Raw genomic sequence first — 22600 nt, 5'->3', positions numbered from 1 at the left:
AGTAATGTCAAATCATTTGTTCTCTCTTGTGCTGCTAACTTTATTATCAGTCTGATCAGTATTGCATGACTGGGACATTCTTACACTATATACATGAAAACAATTATATTTTCCCAGATACACTGTAATCAGATTATTTATTTCCAGAGATCTGTAGTTTTACTGTATTTCTTTTGTTTCTGACAAATTAATTTTCTTAACATGAAGTGGGAGGACTCATTTTGAAAGTATGAAAATTTACCTGAAATTGTGTAGTGATTCTTTATAAACATAAATTGAATGTGCATCAAGAATTATAGTTAAATAAAAAATAGTATCAACTATTCAATGCAGTACTGCATGTTTGAAAACAGCTCACTTTATAATTGGGGTGCACAGTCATTTGCTTTTCCTCGATGCTGTTAATATTTCAGATTTTTGAAGAAGTACAAAATCCTATGTTAGACCTTTGTTTAAGTCCTGACTTACAACCTAACTGCCTGGCTTACATCTTTTGTTTGATTTTTCCAATTAATAAAAATTAGGGCTGATTTTTTAATGATTTTGGATGTATGCTACTTGGCATTTAAATATAGCTTGTCTGGCACTGATGATTTACTTTACTTTTTAAAGGCTGTGATTCAGAGTTTCATGGAAGTCTACCAACTTGCAGTTTCCAGAGTTGAAACATTAGTGAGAGAAACAGAATCTCTTCAGCTTCACATTGCAACCATGAAGTCCAGGCTCCAAATAGCTAGTCTTCATGAAAGTGACCTTAAAATGGTAAGTCTGCTTTTCAAGTAATTTTTGTCATTTGAATGTGGTTTCTTACCCAGCATCTCCCTTCATGCTGTATAGTTTCTGTAGGGAAATACAATAATATTTATCTATAAACATAATAGAGCAATAAAACTAGTGTCAACAGAAACTTTTTCTGAAGAGAAAAGGAATGGTAAAAGTTAACACAGGGTTTAATTTTTACTACTATATCTTCTACAAGGACCTGTTCATTGCTGCTGGAAAAGTATACATTGTGAAGTTTTAGTTTTACCGGTACAGTAAATAGTTGAACTTTGGACCTGAAGAATTTTACATCTAGAGATGTAGTATATTAAAACAGAATGTTATTATCTTCATGTAAACAAAGTGTTTGTTAGGAGTTATTTTTATAATTGTTGTTACTTCTCACTGAAGTTACAAGGTTAAAATTAAATTTCAGGAGTAATTTATTGTCTAAAATTATTTCCCACAAAGGTACTTGGATTTGCTTAAGGCTAATAAGGTGAGTCTTCAGATTTGAGATCTCTCTCTAGGGGAATTATTAAATGCAGATTTATTTGTGTCACACAGGACAGACACATAAACTGTCATAAATATATAGCCAAGTATCTCTAGAATGAGACTGCAGGATGTGCAACTTGCATACACTCAGTGTATTTCTCCTCCATCTCTTTTTATTTTTTCACAGAGGATAAAGGAGAAAGCTTTGGAGTTCATTTTATTGGTTGTTGTTGTTGTGCTTCCCTTCCTCCTTTCTTTTCTTTTAGTCTTGTGTAGTAAATAACCATAAAGAAAATGAGTATTGTTTGTCTTTCTTTTTGAACCAGAAGATTTGTAAGAAGAGAGCTGTCACAATGCAAATAACATAAACACACTAGTAAACATATATTCAAAGGTTGTGACTATGGCTTTGGCTTTGGTTGTTTCCAACAGAATTACATTAATTTCTTAACCTGCTTCTAACAGCACAGTGGGAAATTAGTGCGAATAGAAACTATGTTAGTCAGTGCTGAATTTATTTTGACATCTTGAGGTGACAATTGTTGAATGAAAACTTTATTTGTGACTACAAAACCTTTCTAAGAAATGAAATTACTTCACTGAAATTGCTTTTTTCCTCCTCCAACCAGACTCTTTTGATGTTTTCTGCTAGGTTTATGTGTGTCCTGCTGAGCCTGTGCCCAATATAATTGGGCTGCTCCTTTGCCTGTTATGATTGTTTTTGTTGTTTAAATCAAGATGACCACTTGTGTACTGAAGACTGGGAAACTTGCCAAACTTGCAGCAAGGTTTGCTTTCATTTGGATTGAGAAATCTTTTAGCAAAGATTATGCTAGTCCTGTCTTTGAAGGGCTATGCAGCAGCCTGATATGTTACAGTGAAAACCAGCTCTCCAATGTTTGTGATTAAATGCTGTGTTTTTAAAGTAATTTGTATCTGCATGCAGTGTCAATGTAAAGATGATACTATTTGCGTTGTGGAGGGATCTGTTAGCCCTCTACGGAGAGCAATAGTTCTTCCTTTAGATGCAGTTTAATTTGAATCTAGGCCTAAGCATTAATAGGAAGTGTTTTAAAATTTTAACGTAAAAGTGAAAAAATTCAGAATGAGAATCTCAAGCTGCCATGAAGAAAGTATTAGTGATTATGGTTTATTTTGTATTATTTGGGTTTTCAGTAAATTTCTCTGTATGTTCTGCATATTTGTAGAAGTTGTATTAAGCATAAATTTTAAGAACTTCAGGCATCGCAGCTTTGCAGCATGACTTAGATTTTAACATTCCAGTTGTTACTGTTCTGTTCCGATTTTGAGGAATAAATTCTGCACTAAATTGCTTTCTCTAGTAAAAAAAGTAGAACAGATTTTTGTTACTTTTTTTAAATGAAAGGGAGCAATGACTTCTTGAGCACGTATTTGGTTTCAAAATTAGACAAGCTTTGTTAGTTTTAATTCACCGTGTTCAATCATATATCCATTGCAGGCAAAATTTTACATGGAGGAGACAAACACAGCACTTGGACTGTATCAGTTGCAGGCCTTCATATAACATGTGTTTGTGCTCCCTGAACAGTAACTATTGCTCAGTGCTGAAATATATTTTTGAAGTCTTCTGGTTGTGTATTGTGTGGACTCTTACATTATAAAATTGGGTTTTATCTCACAATGTTGTGGCTGTCTCTTGATGTCTTTTATGCTAGTTGCTTAAGGATCTTGCCCTGCCAGCTGTCCATTGCATTCAAATTTGGGCCATTCATGAACATTGATATTTTCCATGTTCAGATGGTATCACTTTCCTAATTGACCTGTTTCTACTGAAATTTCATAACTATGCCACCTTTCTTTCTATTCACACCACTTCTTTCTTCTGCTGCTTTGGGTTTTGCTGATAATTGTATAACCAAAATTGATGCCGTAAGGCAAAATTGGTGGTTCTAACTCCTAATCTTTTATCTCAGGCTTTGAATTGACATCTCCATCCTCCAGTCTATTTCTAGTCCAAGCACTTTCCTTCTGGTCAATAGAGTTTAGATTCTGAGATTGCTATATGTGGTCATGCTAACGCCAACAGAGAGGAACAGGAAGGGATATGGTTATGATGGACAGAGGTGAGATGAACACTGGAAACACAGCTTGCAGAGAAGAGAATTATGGGGGGAGAATTGAAGTCAGTGGCAGAATGTCTCTCTACTCTCCATTAGTGCCCAGCTATCTATCTGTTGTACTTGTCTCTGATAATTCTTACTCTGTGCAGAGAAAAGCCCTGTGCATTTTTAATTCTTGCAACTCTTTAAAATTCAGTATGGCTGAAAAACAGCTTAGATCTTCTACCAGTCTACTTTTCTTCTTCTTTCCACCCCTCCCCCTGTTCCCCCCCTTTTTTATTGTTTTCTATTCCTATTCCTGTATCTCTTTTCTCTTGGTTGGATGGGTTCCTGGTTGGCTGGTTTGGTTTTTTTTACTTCTTCTGGTTTTCTGTTCTTTACCAGCTGGTTCTGAAATTTCCCTTACATTTCTAAATTGTCCTTTTTTTTTCCTTCTATTAGGAAACTATCACCATTTTGTAATAGTCCTTCCTGCCTATTTCTTGTTCAGCAACTTCCAGTAATATAAACATCATGAACTGTGCTGAATTCTGCTGCTTTTATTAATTTTAATTCTTCTTCAGATACGTTAGTTTATTAGTATACTTGCACATTCATTCAGAGTAGCAGTAATAAGTAGACCTTGAACTGAGAGCTTAGAAGTGCTGTACTGTGCAGTAGAATAGTCATAAGCAGTTACTTTGTGGGTGCTGCAGAGCAATGTGTCATCGTAGTTAGTCACATGGCAAGTGAATCCATGTTGTCCAAGGGGTTTTCGCTGCAAGTGCAGCATTGCAGAGTGTAGATGCAGTGACAATGTCTTTTCCAGTGTGACTGGACACATAGGAGGCATAGTGAACAGAATTCAGTCCATTATAAAACTTTTTCAGGACGTGTTCTTGTAGCTTCCAGCCCTAAGATTTTATGCCCGATCTCAGTACTGCTGTCAGAAGCTTAAGAAGGTAAAATAATCTGGTCTCAGTTCTGGCAAACAAAAGAAGCCACTTTTGTTATGACAAGTGGTCAGGTGCTTCTCTGAACCTGAGTGTGCACTGATCTGGTGATACTTCTTCCTTTTTCTGTTTTTAACTCAGAATCAAATGAGAATAGAAAATGAAGAGGAAAGTACAGTAATTTCTAAAGATGATGAAGAGAGAAAAGCTTTGTGTGTACTGGAGAAATGAAAACTGGGGGACCCAAAAGGATAACTTTATCTGAAAGGGGGAGAAAGTTAGTTTCAGATGGATGAGAGGGGTGAAGTAAAGAGGTCTGTAAATGTAGCAGAGTTCTCTAACTAACTATGAAAACAACTGTTGTCTTTTGATGCTTCTCCTAGCTGAGGTGAAAGTGAAATCACTCATTGGTTTATGTGGCTTTGTGTCATATCTTTTTTGCCATAGTTGTATCTGTGTCTGTCCTTTGTCTGGAAATGTCTACTGATATCCCTTAAAAGTATTGAAAATACAGAAATGGTGAGTTTTGTTGAGATGAGGGAAGCAAGTAGAATGATCTTTTGCATGAAAATTACGTATTTGTCCTTGAGATTGTAGAGATTGTAGTAACTAACATATGGTTTCATACTTGTGTGTTGAAAAACTGCACTAAGGAAGATGTACACTTTTCTCCCTAATCAAAGCGGTCAGCTCTCAATTCTTATGATCTACTTGAACCCCATTCATGGGGGGTAGAGAGAAAAGAAATATTTAATACTCAAACTTATGAGTTAACTATTCCCCTGACAGTTTCTTCCTACTTAACCAGGCCGATCATGGCAGTGGTTTGACATGTCTTTCCCCTATACACCTTGTTTCCTAGTCACCAGTTCAGTCTGTGTTTTATAGCTACAACCTGCATCTGACAGGGATGCATTGTCCCAAATTTAGAATTATGAGGATGGAACTATAGAGAAAGAAGAAATCCCAACTATTTGCCTTATCTCTGATGTAGCTGGAGGAATTCTTCCCAGATGTTGCAAGAAGCAGGTATGTCCTGAATGAAAACTCTCCTTGGCTTTTTCACCATCTCATGTAACCTTATGCACAGTTGAATTTGTTTTGTGAAAGCTTTGGAGATACTGGTTCTTAAATTTCCTTGCAAAAAGTAGTTAGACTTGCTATTTTTATTGTTACTCTCTGTCTTGATGTGTTTTCCTGGAAATAGTCTTGGACAGAATTCAGTAAATATGGACCTCAATAATCATAACTTTGCTCAGTATTGTTACTTACTAGTGCTTAGTTGCTGTAAGACGTGAATATTCCTGAAGTGATAGTAGGTAAAGAAAAATCTGACAGGCCCACAAGGAAAATTTCCCAATCATTGAGATGGTCATAGACATGAAAGTGTATCAGACAAGTGAAAATAGAAAACTCTAGTCATAAGATTTACTAAGTTTAACGTCTCTATAAGACTGAATCCACCAAGCAGTAATATCTCCCTGAAATTATGTTTTTATTGAAATATTTGCATTTCTCACCTGATTTTATGTAACTGGGCTTCACTTGCCAGCCTTACTAGGTAGCCAAGGAATGCACATATCCTAATGCAAATGATCACCTGTTCATGTGCTACTGCTTACACAAGTAATAGTTGTGACCAAAAATAATGTAGTTTAGAATACTAATACTACTACTAATAACAACAACAACAAAAACAATCTATATTATAAATCACATTTGTAACTTAGGGTAATGTAGTAAAAAGCAGTTACAGTAATACAATAACACATTTGCTACTTTGTAAAGAATGCTTCCTTTTCTATGCAAAAATTTTTTTGACACTCAATATTCTAGGTATGTGAACTTTAAACTTGTCAGACTGTTGTAACATATTTGAAAATTATAGTAATTTGATTAAAATGTTGCCTATAAGGCAAGAGGTTCATTTAATAGAATCCATATGTAATTAAAGTGCAGAACCAAATGTAATCAGACCCCAGTGACTGGTGCCTTCATATTGATAGTTTTACAGTGGCCTCTGGGGTTGAAAGTTTATGTTAAAGTTACCAGTGTAGCTGTGCTCCAGAAAAAAAGCAGGACAGGGTAGCTGTTGAAGCTAGTGTCAACGTCCCAAACTGATAATCACACAACAAAAGTAATTGATAGTCTGAATTTTAGGGCTGTCTTCCACTTGACAGGTGGAAGAAGCACAAGACTGCTGTGGTGTGCTAGTCCAAATTGCATTCTGCAGCAGCACTGCTATGTATACATTCCCAAATGAGAGAAGTATGCCCAATGAGAGCAAGTAATGGTGTATTTTTTTAGTAATACAGTTGCTTGATTTGTGTGAATTCATGTTTGAATCGTCTGAAAGTTATAGACACAACACTATGTACCAAGCCACAAAAGAAGTTTGAAAAAATTTCCTGAACTTTAAAAAAAAAAAAAATATTTTCTCTGGACAGTTATAAGAGTTGACATCCTGTGTTAGAGTTCTCTAATCATCACCAGCACAATTTACAATCAGAACACACAGAGAGCCAGTTCAGACCAGCTCATCTGTTGACTTTGGCAGAAGCCCTTAATCTCACTGTGTGCAGCTGCCACTTGAGAGCTGGGGACTCGGCAGAGAGCCGAAGGAGGCTGGGATGCAGGGTTGGTCAAGGCATGAACACATAGGCCTGCTTCATTTCAACAGCCGTACACTGCTTTTTTTAATACTCTTTTCATTTTACAGCCTTTTTTTTTTTTTTAAAACCTGAAATTAAATGAGGACCTCTCATGAGCCACTGCGCTCCAGGCATAAGAAATTGTAATGTCTGGCTTCCAGAAACTGTCCCGTCAAAATGTGCTTCTGATTAGGTGGCTTAATTACAGCTGTGAAAACAATGTTGATTTAGGCCTCAAGATTCCAGTGCATGTCAGCCGTTATTAGCTAGCCTTGGACTGAAGCCACCATTTTAAAACTCTGTACCACTAAAGTCACACACTGCCTGACAACTTTTTATTTAGGCAGAAATGTTGCCAGAAGCAACACATTTTATGCAAAATATTTTTCATTGCGCAAATTTCAAATGTGACACAGTTGATGGACATAAAATGGGTAGTTATGGGTGGACCTCACCAAGTCCAAAACCCAACTTTTACAAAAAAACCCCTACCCCAACACATCCCCCTCCCCCATTTCAAATAGTTTTTCTAAAGTTTGACTGACATAATGCTTAATTTTAATTCCTTTAATTCAGTTTTATTCCAAATCCAGCTTGTTGGTTTAACCACCCAATTTTATTGCATCTAAATTTTCCTGACAGTTTCATTTGCTGTTGGGAAATAAAATTGCCATTTTTGCAACATGGGAAATAATGGCTAGTTTCAAAACCAATATGTTTGAAACTTCCTTTGCCTGAAGCAGGTTAAGGCACACACTCAATTTACTTTAGGGGAAAAAAGCTCATTAAATAGTTTTTAATATTTTAATATAATTTAAGTAACTGCTTTCACAATGAGAAGGCTTATTAGGCCCGTGTATTTACACCTGCAGAGAGGTAAATGTTTGGGTAATTAGGTGGTTTCCAATAATTCAGTTTTCAATTGCAGGGTTAATGCTGCAAACACTGTAGATGGACAGAATGAGTTCGCTGCATTTAAACATTACATTTACACTTGTAGCATTTTCCTTTCAAGTGCTTAAGAAAGAGGCTTAAGTGGGGTTGGTTTGGGCTTTTTGGGGTGTTTGGTTTGGTTTGGTTTTTTTTCTTTGTTTGGTCTGTTCTTCAACTCTCCTTAATGACATGAATTGGCTAAGGAATGTGAGAGAATGTGTGTGGGTGTTAACTCTCAGCAGAGGTCCGTACTTGGGAAAAGTAAGATCTACATTCTCACTTCACTGTTGCCATGAAATTCCAAATGTCCATGCTGTGTGTTTTAATGGAAACCATGAAGTTCCTAAATGACCGCAGGTTTGTTCCGCTGTTAAGCACAAAACAAATCTTTCAAGTCATTGGCTAAGTCTCAAAAAAGGAGGGTCATGTTTTCAGGAAGGTAATCTCCTTTCCTTTTTTTTCCTTCATGGTTTGCATTTCTATGGCATTAGAAATGTGTTTCTAGTGAGGTACTGGAACTACCAGCTCACAAACAAGGGTCCTCAGTTCTCAGGACTGAAAACAAGACACTTGGAAGCTAAAGCTGTATTCATCTCTTACCCTAAGTGCAGGCCAGTGCAACAATTGTACCTTCAGGGGCAACTAATTGGAAATGGATTTAGAAAAACTAATGATTTGGATAAGGAAGCAAGTCTAAACTATAGGTTCAAGTTTGCCCTATAAAAAATCATCATGTGTTCATTCTCTGCCTGCAACAGATTAGAGAAGAGCAAGGCAGTGAATGCCTACGCTTCATTTTGTTCAGTTTTCAAAGGAGAAATACTGGAATGAGCTAGTCTTCTGTTTTCTTTGCAAATACTAGGTGGAGTTTCCTGAAAAAGAATGTTTCAGAAATGCCCCAGTTGCTGTGGAGGGCAGCTGTAAGTCAGGAGACTTTTACAGCTAAAAGCCATGTGATGGCTTTTTCCTTATTAGACACCTTTGCACTAGCCTTTTGAAATGCTTTTCATTGGTAATATGCAGTGAGTTTTATTCATCGGCCACATATATTTGCTTCCTGTTTGCTACATACCACTGTTTCTTTTGCCTTCTTCCCACACCTGTCAAAAGAGCATTTCCAGGACATAAAATTAAAAGAAACATTAGTGTATTATTACATATATTGTTAATGCTGCAGTAGAAATAAAAGCATTGGGAGTGCTAGACAGGCTGTTATTTTGAGAACTGGATATTATAGACCAGGACATTTAACCCTGGGAATAAGTTTTTACAAAAGAACAGAGCCAAGGACACAATTTTACTGGCTTTATAGAAGAAAAGGAATATTCTCTACAAAGGCAGACAGATTCACTTCTTTCCAGACTCAAGGACTTTTACTCAGGCCAGAAGGTGCTTCCTCCTCCCTTTTGAAGAAGTTATTTCAAGAAAGAGAGCTGGGAAGCTTCTATTATTCCCCACTAAACTGTGGGTTAAACATAAAGGGAACGTCTGTTTGTTCTGACTCTGAATTTGCTGAGAAATTTTTGGAGGGGATTAAAGCATAGCTGTGCCTGAATGAGTCTAGCGTAGATGCTTAAATGGTGAGTGAATCCACGCAATCCAGTCTGTCATCTTCCTGATATTTTCTTGACATTTTAGATTTAGATCCTACAAGGTATACTGTTGTGAATAATTATTTTGTTTTGACACCTGTTTGGTTTTGTGTTTCAAGCTAAGTATGTAAAGCACTGTTTATAAGGAGAAAATTCAGTGCTGATCTTCAGATATTAACTTTGATAAAGAGTGCAAGATGTGTAGATGCAACCTGTGGATAGCAGTTCACTTGATCGGGATGATAGGTAATAGAAGGACAATTTTTGTTGTCTTTTTGCTGTTCTTGTTTACTTTATACTACTAGCTCACTGCCTAGATCACAGGGGAAAAAAAAGATTAGAGTATGACCTAGGGCAGTGTTGCTGGGAGCCTGCCCCTTTCTCGGCTAGCCTCAGAAATGTGTGTATGTGCAGCATGCACTTAAAATGTAGCATGGTTAATGTTACATGCACCCATTAAGAAAAATAATAATTAAAAAAATATACATATAAATGTATACACGCACGCTCTTTAAGTTTTGTAAAGCAAAATCTCATGTTAAGAGGTTTGTGTTTCCCTCTGGGTGGCTGAGAGGCAGTCATAGCCCCACCACCAGATCATTTGGTGCCAGCTAGCAGTCAGCCTTCCCTCCACAGGAGACAGCTGTCTCTGATGCTCTGTCTCCTCTTAGTTTCTGCTTCTGATGCACAGACCGGGAGGAAGGTCATGGGAACACAAGGCTGGGTATTGTCTCTATCCTAGGTCCCCCAGCAGATTTTACTATCAGAACTCACCTCACTAGTTCATGCAAGGGAGGGTGGATCCGCTTCAGGCCAAAGGGAGATAGTGAGCATGGTAAAGAAGGGTAGCTGCAAAACAGTCTACTTTATTTTGTGCTTTTCTGGAATTTATGAAATCAGCTTGTTATCTTGTTAACGCTCTTTTCCCCTGCCGTCTCCTCTAACTGTGCATGTTTCCATCCTTTTCAACTGTGAAGAAAAACTTTGCTTTCCTTTTTGTGACATGTTTGCAGTAGAATAACATATTTCTTGTAAAAATGCATATGTTTACCTACTTTCATTAGCTTACATTTTGTACTTTAAGCATAAAAGTTAATGTGAGAAATGAAGAAAAACCAAACCTTTGAAATATGTTAGAGAGTATGACTTGCAGAGATAGAAAAATAGGAAATTCAATTAGTGAACAAAGCATAATATTGTTCTTAATTCATAATTTTATTCCTGTAATGTTGGCATAATTTAAGGGAATACTGGCAGCAAGTTACGTCTTCATATTTCTTTTCGTTGGGTCTTACATTAAGACCATCTGTTTAATATTTACCCAGGGTTTTATTTATTTATTTATTTATTTATTTATGCTGTTTCTAAATTATGTGTAAAAACTTTTCATTGAATTCTGTGAAACCCACATTATGTGGAGAGGGCACTGTTTTTCTAGCTGATCATAGCAAGGACCTATTTTCTCCAGAGAGTGAACTCTGTGAAGCAGTTTGACCTGTTGAATAAACTAATCATTGAACAAATTTTTAAAATGGGAAATGAGCATTCCGTAGGGTAAAGAGCTTAGCTGTCAGCTAAAAAGATGTTATTATGATAATAATCTTGATTATTCAAATAACATTTGTTTTGTTCAGTTTATTTAACAGTTCAGTTAAAGAAAGAGATTTAGAAAGAAATGTGCTTCTTAAACTGAATTTCACTTCCCTATTTTACAAGAATTTGGGGTTTTGTTGACTTGTTTTAGAAATGCCATCTTTTGGGAAGATAGGAACCTCTTTTTGTCAAGCAATCAATTCACCCTTTTTTTTCCCCTCTGTGGAGGGGAGGGTACCTTTAAAATGAACCGTGAGTAATAAAATTTACTAAGAATATGGTCACGAATAGTGTGGTTAATCACCAGCAAAATTTTCCTGGTACAGGAAAAGCAGTGACATTGTGATAATGCAATCATTCCATTTCATCCTTCAGATGGTGTAACTCCTTTAATTCCTAAAGGAATTCCTATTTTCAGAGAGGCACCTATAGAACTCTTAAAGCCGCACTGATTTAAGACATCACACTGGGTCTCAGCTGATCTGGTCTCAACTGATATTGGCCCATAAGCTCATAGTTCACTCAGTAAATGTTGCCATGAAGCTGACATTGCAATACTTGCCTCTCTTAAATTTGTATGTTGACCAATACTTTGAAAGCCTTTTATCCTATCTAGGTGTTGCAGGTGGTTTGACACATACAGTTTCTGAAGGCCAGACACAATAATGAAATAATTCACTAATTTTTCAGCTTTTGTTGAGTACTGAGGGCCTCCTTTGATCACAGAAGGATCATCTCGTGTGGTGATTATATGCTTATGGTCAGGGGCCTGTTAGTCTTTCAAAGCCTGTGTGACATCATGTTTCCTTTCACAGGGTCTATTAAAACCATTTCATTCTTTTGGGAATCTGAGCATTAAACATTGTAACTTAACCAGGGCTTTGCGAAGCTTCCTGACACATCAAGTTATACAGTTTAATTTTAATTTGTATATGTCAAAACATATATTGCTTTAAATATTTTAATAACTTACTGAAGTTTACTATGCTTTAAATATGAGATTTTTTAGAAGACTGTAATCTAAATGGGAGCTCTGAGTAAAGGAATTGAAGGTATAATTCTGGAACATACAAGGCACACCAAATTACTGAAACATCCCTGTTTTGGGTTTTTGGTTGGGTTTTTTTTTAGAAAACCTAATTTTTTTAAGTTGTATTACACTTTTTTTGTTTTACAAACCAAAATGCTGAAAAAACTTTCCCAAATCTTCCTCTATGTTCTTCATGACTCTTCTGCTAAAAGTTTTACATACCTGATGAAAGTTTGAAGTGTTTTATGTGTCGGTGGTTTCTGGATTTTGGGCTGTTTTTTTATTTGTTTAGTGTTATATGTGGTGGTGGTGGTGTCTGTTTTTGTTTGTTTGGGGTTTTTCTGTTGTTTTTAACTTTGTGCTTTCAGAACACACATTTGGCTTAAATATATATGAAAGGATGAAATTCCATTAGCATTTTTTTAATGTTTATTCATCTAAAATACGATTGGTATGCAGGACATACTAGTTCCATTTGCCTAGTGGACTCACTTGAACTGCATATTCAACCTCACAGAAAGAGATGATCTATTACCTGAGCTAAGACCAATTCTTGGAGGCTGTGCTCAGAAATCTAGTAAGTATAAAAAGTTCTGTTGAAGTAATTATTAGATTTTTTTATTTAATTTCAGTCTGAAATATAATTGTATATTTAGATTTGGCCAAATCCAATAGAGACAGTAAACCTAGCTCACGCACACTCAAGTTGTTTATAACTGATAAGCTTGATTCCTTGCCCAGTTAATGTAATTTGGATCTTGGATTTACAGAAGACCTACATGTTAGCCATCAACTGAAACAGAGCCTAAAATATTTTTTCTAGGCTATTCAGATATCAACTGATACTTTATAAGCAATACTGCTGGAAAGCCCACTGTTTTCCCTGACCATTACTATTACAAAACTACCCTTTAGAACTCTGTTGAAGATACACTGTTTCTGATGTTGCATGTAGTCTGTGGGAGAGGGAATAATTCCCTCCTGAAGTTACTTCAGCTAAGTTTTACTGGGGATCAATGAACATTAAAGTACTTGCCTTGAATAAGCAAACAAAACTTAGAGAATGATACTAAACCTACAGGGAGCCAAATATACCTCTTCCTGGTGAAGAAGTAATCTTTCTGTAATCTAATTTATGGGGGAGCGGGATGGAGCCCTTATCAGGATTTTGGCTAGGATGTAGAAGCCTACACATCGGCAGTGGTCTATCCAGAAAATCTACGTGCATTGGCCAGTGCTAAAAGGATGGAACCCTTTGTTCTCCTCATACCTTGATGATTTTAATAATAAACCTTCATTTTGAGAAAATTAAATTGGCAGTAACATTAGTTCACTTCTAAACATGTGGTGTAAGTCAGTCATTCTTTGCTCCATCACACGAGGATTTTTTTAAAGAGACTTCTCAGTTTAATACAGTTATTTGGGTTAACTGAGATTCAGATTAGCCTGTAGGCTAATGCAACTGTGCAGATGTTCTGACTCAAAATGCAAGTGTTTGTATTTTGGATATCAGATTCCAATCAGTCAGTTTTTCAAATAGGTGCAGATAGGTTGCATAAACCATGTTTGTATCCAGTTTATGCTCCTATTTCCATTGTCTCCAAAGAGTGAACTTTAATCTACTCTTCGGTAGCGGATAGTAAAGGCTGTCAGATCTTGGCATCAGCATTTTCCTTGTCACTTCAGGATTATGAACAACAGCAGGTTATAATCTCAATACCTAGTGAACCAAAATAATATTTGTTCACTTACAAGATCTACAGTAATAATATTCACTATGAGGCCATGCATATCCTTGACACTTCATTTTAATTCTGAGTAATGCCATTTTCCTACATGGAATCTGACTGAGGTGTTCACTATATTTTTTTCATTGCTGCAAAACTATCCACTTCTGCATCAGCAGCCTCTTCCAGAGTATGTGAGCTCCCGTTCCTTACGATTTGCTGCTTTTCACCACCTTTCATAAAGATAAGTTGTTCTATGTTCTTCCCATAAATTCCTGTCAAGAGAGGAGTCTGCTTTACATCTTAATCAGTGTATTTCTTTTTTGTTTTCCTTCCTTCATGCTTAGGACTTCTCCTGAGCTTCTACTTTCTACAGTCTCAATGTCTGCTTCTCTTTGTGAAAATAAGATTTCTTGTGTGGAAAAAATGCCCTTTCAAAGATTTTTAAAGAGAAGTGCAAGGGGACTTTTACCTGTAGATAAGCTGGGAAAGAAAATAGATTACATAACCTATGTGAGTTTGCTGTAGTTTAGCAAACCAGAATCTTAAAGGGCTATGTAGATAATCTTTTGAGTCCTGTCTTGTTGGAATTGTGGTAGTTGAAACCCATAAGGCCACTAGAAGGTATTTGCTATAGTGGCTGTTATAATTTCAATGTCTAGACACCAGTGCTCAATCCAGACTCTTCCACCGTCTTCAGCTAAGAGCCCTTGAGCATCATCAGTACTTACTACATACATATTGACTTTTCAACGGACTTTTCTGACCTACTCTGTATATTTATATAGAAATATGTTTGAGAGAGCTAGTGAGCAAATTGAAGTATTCTCAAGGCATCTGTCAGCAAAGTAACAGTGAGTTGCATGTTTGTTCTTGTTTTTCTATAAGCTATCAAGTGAATCCTAAAATGTTGATTTCCATATTTTTAATAGTTCATTTGTTTTATTAGCTACACAGATCCATATTTCTAAAAATATTCCCAGAAAATACTGCATATTTGGCAGAAATGCATAGCAAAAATTAATCTTCTGAATACCTAAAGATTTTTTAATGCAAGAAAGCTGAATCATAGACACTTGCATTGTTTGCAGACCTTCCTCCTTTATGTTGCTAAGTGCTACTATTGTAAATAATTACTTTTTCCCCTCTTTCTGCTTGAAACCAAATTGATGTTACAGTATATTTTTGTTAAGTATAAAGCGATCGAAGTATTTTACTGAATCAGTGTAATTTCTTTTTTTGCCAAAATTTCTTTGATTATTAGCTCTAGGATAGTTTTTGGTAAGAGACAAATAAATGCACTGCTGGCAAAGATCCACTGTCCTTGTTCCATTTAGTAGCAGAATGCCTAAATTGTAGTTGCGCCGGTTCGTTGCAAACAGACAAAAAGGAAGGTAGCATTTTGCTGTGTGTGAGCAGTTAGGGGGCAAGCAGACACCGTGCACCTTGACCACCTATTATGAAGCTTTTTGCTGCAATGTCAAGTGAAAGCGAGTTAATTGGGTGAAGCTGTAGAGCATGTTAGGGGCATGGTAAAGGGTTGCTGTCTGACAGCTGAATGTCAGCAGAAGCTAGTGAAGTGTGGCTGAGAGACAGAGACCTGTCACAAAGTTCATGTGGACTGTAGCACAGTTAGGGAGATGAAACGTGGTTCTGTCTCACTTTCTCCCTCATTGCATTCAAGCACCTTAAGATTTCACACTGTATGTGTCAACCCTTGTTCTCTAAGCTGTTTTCTCCTAACACTTCTGCATTCAAATGATTGGACAGAAGATGCTAATGTTTGGCAAAATGAATGTAAATATACTTTTTTCCTTTTTCTGCTAGAGCAGCAGTATACATGCAACTCAGATGAAACTTTGAAGGCTTACGTCAGACAGTCCCACTGGATAGGAATTCGGATGATGGCTGAATACATATCTCACTAGAATATGAAGGTTGACACTTTAACTAGTGGAATAGGGACTGTTTTCCCAGAAGAAAAGGCTAAATGGGGGGATCCACTCTGTGAGCTGGTGGTGCCTTAGCATGGTGGTGTGAGTCTTTTAGTCTCTTGGTTGTAGTCTTGTTCTCCCCTTCTTGCTGGAAAGAAATGGAGAACTGAGAGGGAACCATGAGAGAGCGACATACTGATCTAAGGCAGTGAGAAGCTGTGGGAAAAGTCACATAGTAGGAAAGCCTTCCTTGGAAGCAAGAGAGGCATCAGTTAAAGGCAGCGATGATCTTACACACTGCTGTGAAACATAGAGTGGTGTCATAATACTAAGTGTAGTGTACCTTTCAGTGTTGTTTGCAGCATGCAGCACAAAGTAAAGCAATAGTCATTTGGGCTGGCCACCAGGATTCTAAATAAATAAATAAAAGTTGCTTCCATTCTTGAGAGAGTGGAAAGACAATGATGGTATCATGGGCAAAATGTACTAAAGAATTTGGAAACTTGGATTGAAATCAAAACAGACTGGTCATTTCACCGTGAAAAAAAGAGCACAGCATTGTGTGTCTAATACTTTGGTACTATCAGTGCAGTGCAGAGAATTTGATCTAAAAATGGGAAACTTCCCTGTGTATTCCACTGAAGCATCTTGAACAATGACTTGTGGTCTAGGCTGTGTGTGGAATTTGGCCAAAATTTTTAGAAAACATCAAAATTAGCAATGCAGAAGCAAGTTATTTGTCTTTAAGCCAACAAAACACTGAAGATAAAGTGTTCATCTGGTGTGATAATCCATCCAATCCTGTGTGTTCTTCAAACATACCAGATTTAAGTATGTTTGAATGAAACAGAATTTTCTTTTAGAAAAACAAATACAATATATAATGAAATCTTTCTCTTAATTGCTTTTAATTGAGCCTCCAGAGTGTGATTTCACTGAACAAATTAAATGCAAAAGCATTAGGAAAGTAAGAAAAAATTGTAATTTGCAGATATTACAGACTCCTGTTTGTTTAAAAACTCCTGAAAGTGGAAGAGGGAATTCTTGATAATGAAAAAAGCCATTAGTATTGTTGGCTAGCAGCACCCAAAGTGTGCTGTGTGTCTACCTTCCTGACTTAATATGTAATGAGTTGGCAGCCCATAGAATTATTCTCTGATAGCAAATTGTTTGCACAATCCAGGCAGGAGTGCTGACAATTAAAATTTATCCTGAATGTTACCATTTTCTTATATTGTGTCAGAGCACCAATTTAGTTCTACTGCTTCAGCATACAGAATTGCAAGATCACTGACATGGGAAGAAAACTTTCCAGTTTCGGCCAGCATACAATTCCTACTTTGAAAAAGTTTGTAACTAGCACTGTATTGCACTGATATCCATCCCCAAGTAATACTTTCCATTTTAAATACCTGTTTGTAGCATTTTATTTGATTATTTCACTGAGAGTAAGAAATGGCTCTTGGAGTTACTTTTAAGAGAAAAAAAAAAAAAAAAAAAAAAAAAAAAGAGCAGCATACTGGAAGTGCCGTGGCATTGTCTGGCAACAAGCAACTCAGTTTTGGAAATAGCAGTCTGAGTAGGAGGTTGTGAATGATCTGACAATGTACATCTTTCTCTATAGGGAAATTGGGTTTCCACATAAGTGCTGCAAAATGGTTATTGAAGACAGTGGTTCTTTTTTTAACACTTACTGGAATTGATATTGCAGAGTGAAATGATTCAAGCTGCAAGGATAGCATAGGTGGGAGAAGCTGAAAAGAATATTATTGGCTATTTGATTTGCTGTCTACTGGTATTACTGTGTATTTGTATGTACTGGAGTTGGGCTGAGAGGAGTGAGTATCAGAAATCGATTGTGGAGAAATATATTGACTGTTTCTCACTTTTCCCCCACCATATGTAGTTAAATTACAATTCTTCCTACTCTTGAGAAACTGTGCTACTGTCTTTCCAGAGATCTTAGGGGTTGCTAGAATTCTGAAGAAACTACAGCTTGCTCCTCCCTCTGCACTTCTGTTTACTGTCAGCCATCTTCATACACCTAAGTATGTCCTGTGTTCTGGTGAATTCCAGATCACATTTTGGCCTCATAATTCAACAGTTGTATTGCATTTACTTTGAGATATAACACTATACTTGTTATTGCACCTACATCATCACAGACAGGTAGGGAAATGTCATAACTTGTATTCAGTATTAATCTTTATGCTCTTTTGTCTCTTATCTGGTCTCTTCTGATTCTAAGCAGTTTCATGGCTTTTTCACCTCAGTTGAAGTCAGCTGTTACTGCACGCATAAGCCAGAAGCCTTAATGCACAAAACCCTTATCACTATTTATTACTCTGATTTTCTAATAATATATATTTTTAATAAGGTAGCATGTTACATATCAGAAGAAAGCAGAAGAGAAGTTTGGGCTACTGTGTTTTGAAATTGAGTATTTGAAAGCAGTTTGAAGTGACAAAAACTCGTGGTGGGAGACCTGAGAAGTGGAAGAAGTTTTTGTAATAACATACATAGCTGAGGGAAATTGAAAAGCTGTGAAAATTTTCCAGTAAAATTATCTTTGTGTAGATTTTGAAGGCTGAAACTGTTCTGACTGATTTGCAGCTGCAGCTGTAGATTTTTGTCCTACAATTGAAGATAAACAGTATACTTGCTACTTCCTTATGAAATTATCTGTTTGCACCGCTGTCATAACACATGCATAGTTGTCTCATTTCAAGTGTCCAACTGTGCATATTATTCCACAAATATGGATATACAAAAGCAAAATGGGTATCTTTGATCACAATGTGATGCTATTGGGTAGGCTGGCATTGCAATAAAAACATAATATAAGGGTATTGTAAGTTATGGTATGAAAATATTGCCTCACAATATCATCATAAAAAAGTAACCCACTATAAATGAGTTTTAACTGTGGTAAAACAGCTCATATATCATGAGACAACCTTTAAACTAGATCCTAAATTTGATCGTAGGTTAGTCACAGAGCACCCATGGAGAAGAACTGTTTTAGAAGTCTTTTCCACGTCTAGTAAAAAATTGCTTGAGTTAACTAAGATTTAGAAAGCAATTACTCCATAATATAGACTAACTTCTCATATTTTGTCTTTGAGAAAACATGTTTTATAAAGTTAGGCTATCAAACTTTGAAAAATGTGCACAGGACATGACCAATTACTATATTACATAAATATTTTGAAGGCATATTTTTGCTAGACATATGTGTTCTAAATATCTATTTACCTGGTGACATGTAACAGTTGAGACGGAGTCATGTACAGCTTACAGGGTAAATAAAAGTGCTGTGCTAAAGATTTACCCAAACAGACACCTTATTTAAGATAAATAATTCCTCTTTTAAAAATTACCTAAATGCATATTTATATGATGGATTATCACCACAGCTCTGGCGTAGTCATTTGAGTTTGTCAATTTAATACATGTTTTAGAAAGGTGTCTAAATACAATAATGGTGAAAGAGGTCTGTTGGGGAAATTATAACTGCCTTTAAAATTCCTCTGTAAAGGTATGTGTTCAGACAATGAATGTTATACCAGTTCTGAGTATTTTTTTCTTCTATAGAATACTATTTTTTTATTCATCATGAGGTTATATAAAAATATTGGATCATAACAGTTCTTATGAGTAGCAGCCAATTTTTTTTTACATCAATCACATTGCTATTAAATCTGATTTCCCTTCTGTTCAATGACTAGTATTCTGTTCTTTGTAAGAAGTAGAGCACAGACTCTAGATAACTAAACCAGAGCTTTTTTTTTCCCCCAACAGTGAAGCTTTTACAGTAACATAGTCTATTGACTTGCTGCCAATCATTAAGTTTCATACATTTTTTTTGCAACTCTCAAAGGAAATCTGATTTCTTATCTCTTTACTGGGATGTTGATGCCATATTCTTCAGAAAAAAACCCCCTCACTACAGCTTGGAAAAGAGTAATATGCGCGTGTAATCATAGCATAAGATTTTTCATTCATTGTGGTATGCTGATTAATTTCAACCCAGTTGAAAGCAGTAAAAACCAATATGTTTAAATTTGTCTTCAATATTTGTTATCCAGAGTAAAACCCATTTGTAGCTTCCACCTTATTGATTTAAGTTTTTTTACATGTGGAAGTTTTTTTGGAACATCACAAGTTGTTTGCGTATTTCAATACTGTTGTAATGGTTTTAATGAATGATCTTATTTTAGAGAGAATTTTGTGTGTGTGGTCAGCTGATTAAAGTATACAAAGAACAACAGACTGTTAATTGGTGTAGTAGCCTTCACTGAGATCCCATTTCAGGTCTGCTGGTACAAACGGAGCAAATCTCATTTGTGCATTGGCTTTTTAGCAGTTCTGATTTGGTAGAGAGTTGACCCCAGAAGGACGGAAAAACCGGAGTGTTACAGATCTTACCTGCTAGTCCTGCTGGTTATCTCATCCTCATCTGCACTATAATTTAGAAAAACTCAAGGCGCGACCTCATTTTAACTATGTACTTGAAACAGTCATTTAAATTTGCTACTGTATGGGTTCTTAATGAAGGTCTAACATAATCTGGTTGTTTACAGTGGCTGCAATACAGCTTGTGGTGAATCAGGAAATAAAAAGAGTCCATATCAAAGGGAACTGTTGAAGTAGGTGTTAGAGGCAACAATTGATTTTTCTTCAGCAACAGTAAGAGAGGAAAGGGGAATCTTTCATGAATGTGTCTTTATATGCATGATTGAGACTGGATTTGTTGAAATATGAATATACACATACCCTTCAGCTTCTCTCCAGATATCTATGAGTATGTGTATTGGAATCTGTGTGTCTGTATATATGGGTTTATGCCTCAATGTGTGTGTGTGTTTATATATCCATGTATACTCTTCCTTAAATGCTGAAGAGAGAGTGTTTTAAGCCCAAAGATACTGAATGGTCATTTAGTGTGTTAATTTTTTTATTCCATAATTATGCTTTGCATGTGATGCTTTCACATATGTTAAAACCTGATGAAATGTTTGTTATTTTCACATCTTGTAGTGCATTGGTAAAGGGAAGAAGAGCAATATGGCATTGAGTTTTCTTTTATTTGTTTAGGGGAATACAGAATGTCTTTCTTTACAATTTTTTAAAGAATTATTAGTACTGATATACTAATATTATCCATAATCTTTCAAAGTAGGATGCCTGATGTTTTGGTCCTGGAAGTTCTTTAATGTTGAATTTTAACTAGTCTAACCTTTATATCTGTTTGACTGAATGTTGAGACTTATTGAAGTATGAGTCATGTTCCCATCAATGTACATTCAGTGTATATTTTCTGGGCATTTTCTAACAGGCTAACATTTGAATAGCATTAAGTGTATGATTTCAATTGATGATAAAATACATTTAAAAGTAAACAAATGCCTTCCATGCTTAGCATGACGTATGTTTCCTAGTAACAGTGGCAGGGAGACTGTGGAAAAAGTTTGTTTATTTGATAAAAAATAAATCTGGTCATTATAATGAACAGGGGTAAAAGTTCTCGATAAGTATTTGTAGCACTTCAAATAAAGTAGGTTATTGTTTTCTAACACTTACTAGTGAGGAATACCTGAGAAAATGTCCTTTGTTTCTTTTTATTAAATATGACTGTTGGTTCTCAGGTACCAAAGTAAGTGTTTAAAACAAGAAGCAAACACTTGCAAATACTTCATATACATACCTTTGTGAAAGGAATTTAACAGTAAATGTAGATTCTCTTTTGGTTGTTTTTTTATTCTTTATTTATCATTCCAGGAAACAAGAGGTAGTTCAAACATCAGCATGGCTCCAAGCTAGAAATTCAGCCTGACCAGAGTTCTATCCCAGACTTTTTGGCATTGCAAGCTGAACCTGACACATCCATCCTACAGTGTTATGCAAAACAGAGACAGTTCTCTGTCTTCAATCTGTATCTTCAGCCTGGATGTCACATCCAATCCCAGAAGAACAATGAAAAATGGATTTTCAGATTCTTAGTATCAATAATCTTCTAGAAGGGAAAAATTGTATTAATGTAAAATGATGCCATTAAAGTGTAATTTTGTTGCTATCTTTGAACTGGAGTTCAGCGCTTGTATTTTTTGACATTAATTTTATGGTTTTATGAAAATGTGCATTTGTATGTTCACATTTCTGCACTTGTCGGTTTTGCATACTGAAGCAGTTATTTCTTTAAACTTTTATTTATTGCTGTTGTTCATTTTTTATGTAGTATATTTTTAAATGTTAAAGAATGACACATTTTGGGTAATTTTCCTCAGTCTTAAAAAAAAAATCAATAAGCCATTTTAGTCTCTATCTATCAAAGTTGTTTCATACTTGTCTATTTTAAAGCAGGACTGCAATACTTTAATAGGATTGAGAGAGCTATTTGAAATGTATGCCAATGATTCCTGTCATTTCATGGCAGCCCTGCCATGGTTCACTGAGCCCCCTCTTTTCTCTTGTCAGCTCAACTGAAGACAAGCATTTAGTTGCAAACTTTAAGCAGGTTGTGCAAAACAGAAATGATGTGACTGCTTCTCTTCCTGCACAATAATGTCACTGCTGGTCAATGTGAGAAGGTCAGGTTGCTCCTTGTAAAGCTACATGATACCACTTGCCTATTTGAACAAGTTAAGTTAACCACTGAATCTGGTCCCTGCAGGCACTGAAAACTCACCCTTTTATCAAGTCTGAATTTCATAAGAAAGAAGAACAATTGTGGAGGGAGGATTTCTGATGATATGTTTATATACTTTATAAGGACAGTTCCCAAACCAGTGTTGCAGGTAATGTATTTAGTTTAAACTGAAAGACTAAAAAGTAATGGCTGTTTTG

At 36.0% G+C, this 22600-nt stretch overlaps 1 protein-coding gene across 4 annotated transcripts in view; it reads left to right on the top strand.

Annotated features, from left to right (window-relative positions):
- The window catches only part of CCDC171 (coiled-coil domain containing 171), a 157392-nt gene extending 135554 nt beyond the window's left edge, over positions 1 to 21838 (top strand). For 2 of the 4 annotated variants that reach the window (XM_048291288.1, XM_048291285.1), the window contains 3 exons: positions 613 to 762; positions 5289 to 5323; positions 21536 to 21838. In XM_048291288.1, the coding sequence (XP_048147245.1) occupies positions 613 to 762; positions 5289 to 5323; positions 21536 to 21590 (240 nt within the window). In that variant the 3' untranslated portion in view covers positions 21591 to 21838. The other 2 variants (XM_048291287.1, XM_048291286.1) reach the window with 2 other exon arrangements.
- The last annotated feature ends 762 nt before the right edge of the window (positions 21839 to 22600 follow it).

Source organism: Corvus hawaiiensis, chromosome Z (assembly GCF_020740725.1).
Source record: "Corvus hawaiiensis isolate bCorHaw1 chromosome Z, bCorHaw1.pri.cur, whole genome shotgun sequence".
NCBI lineage: Eukaryota > Metazoa > Chordata > Aves > Passeriformes > Corvidae > Corvus > Corvus hawaiiensis.
This window is presented reverse-complemented; position numbering and strand designations above follow the sequence as displayed.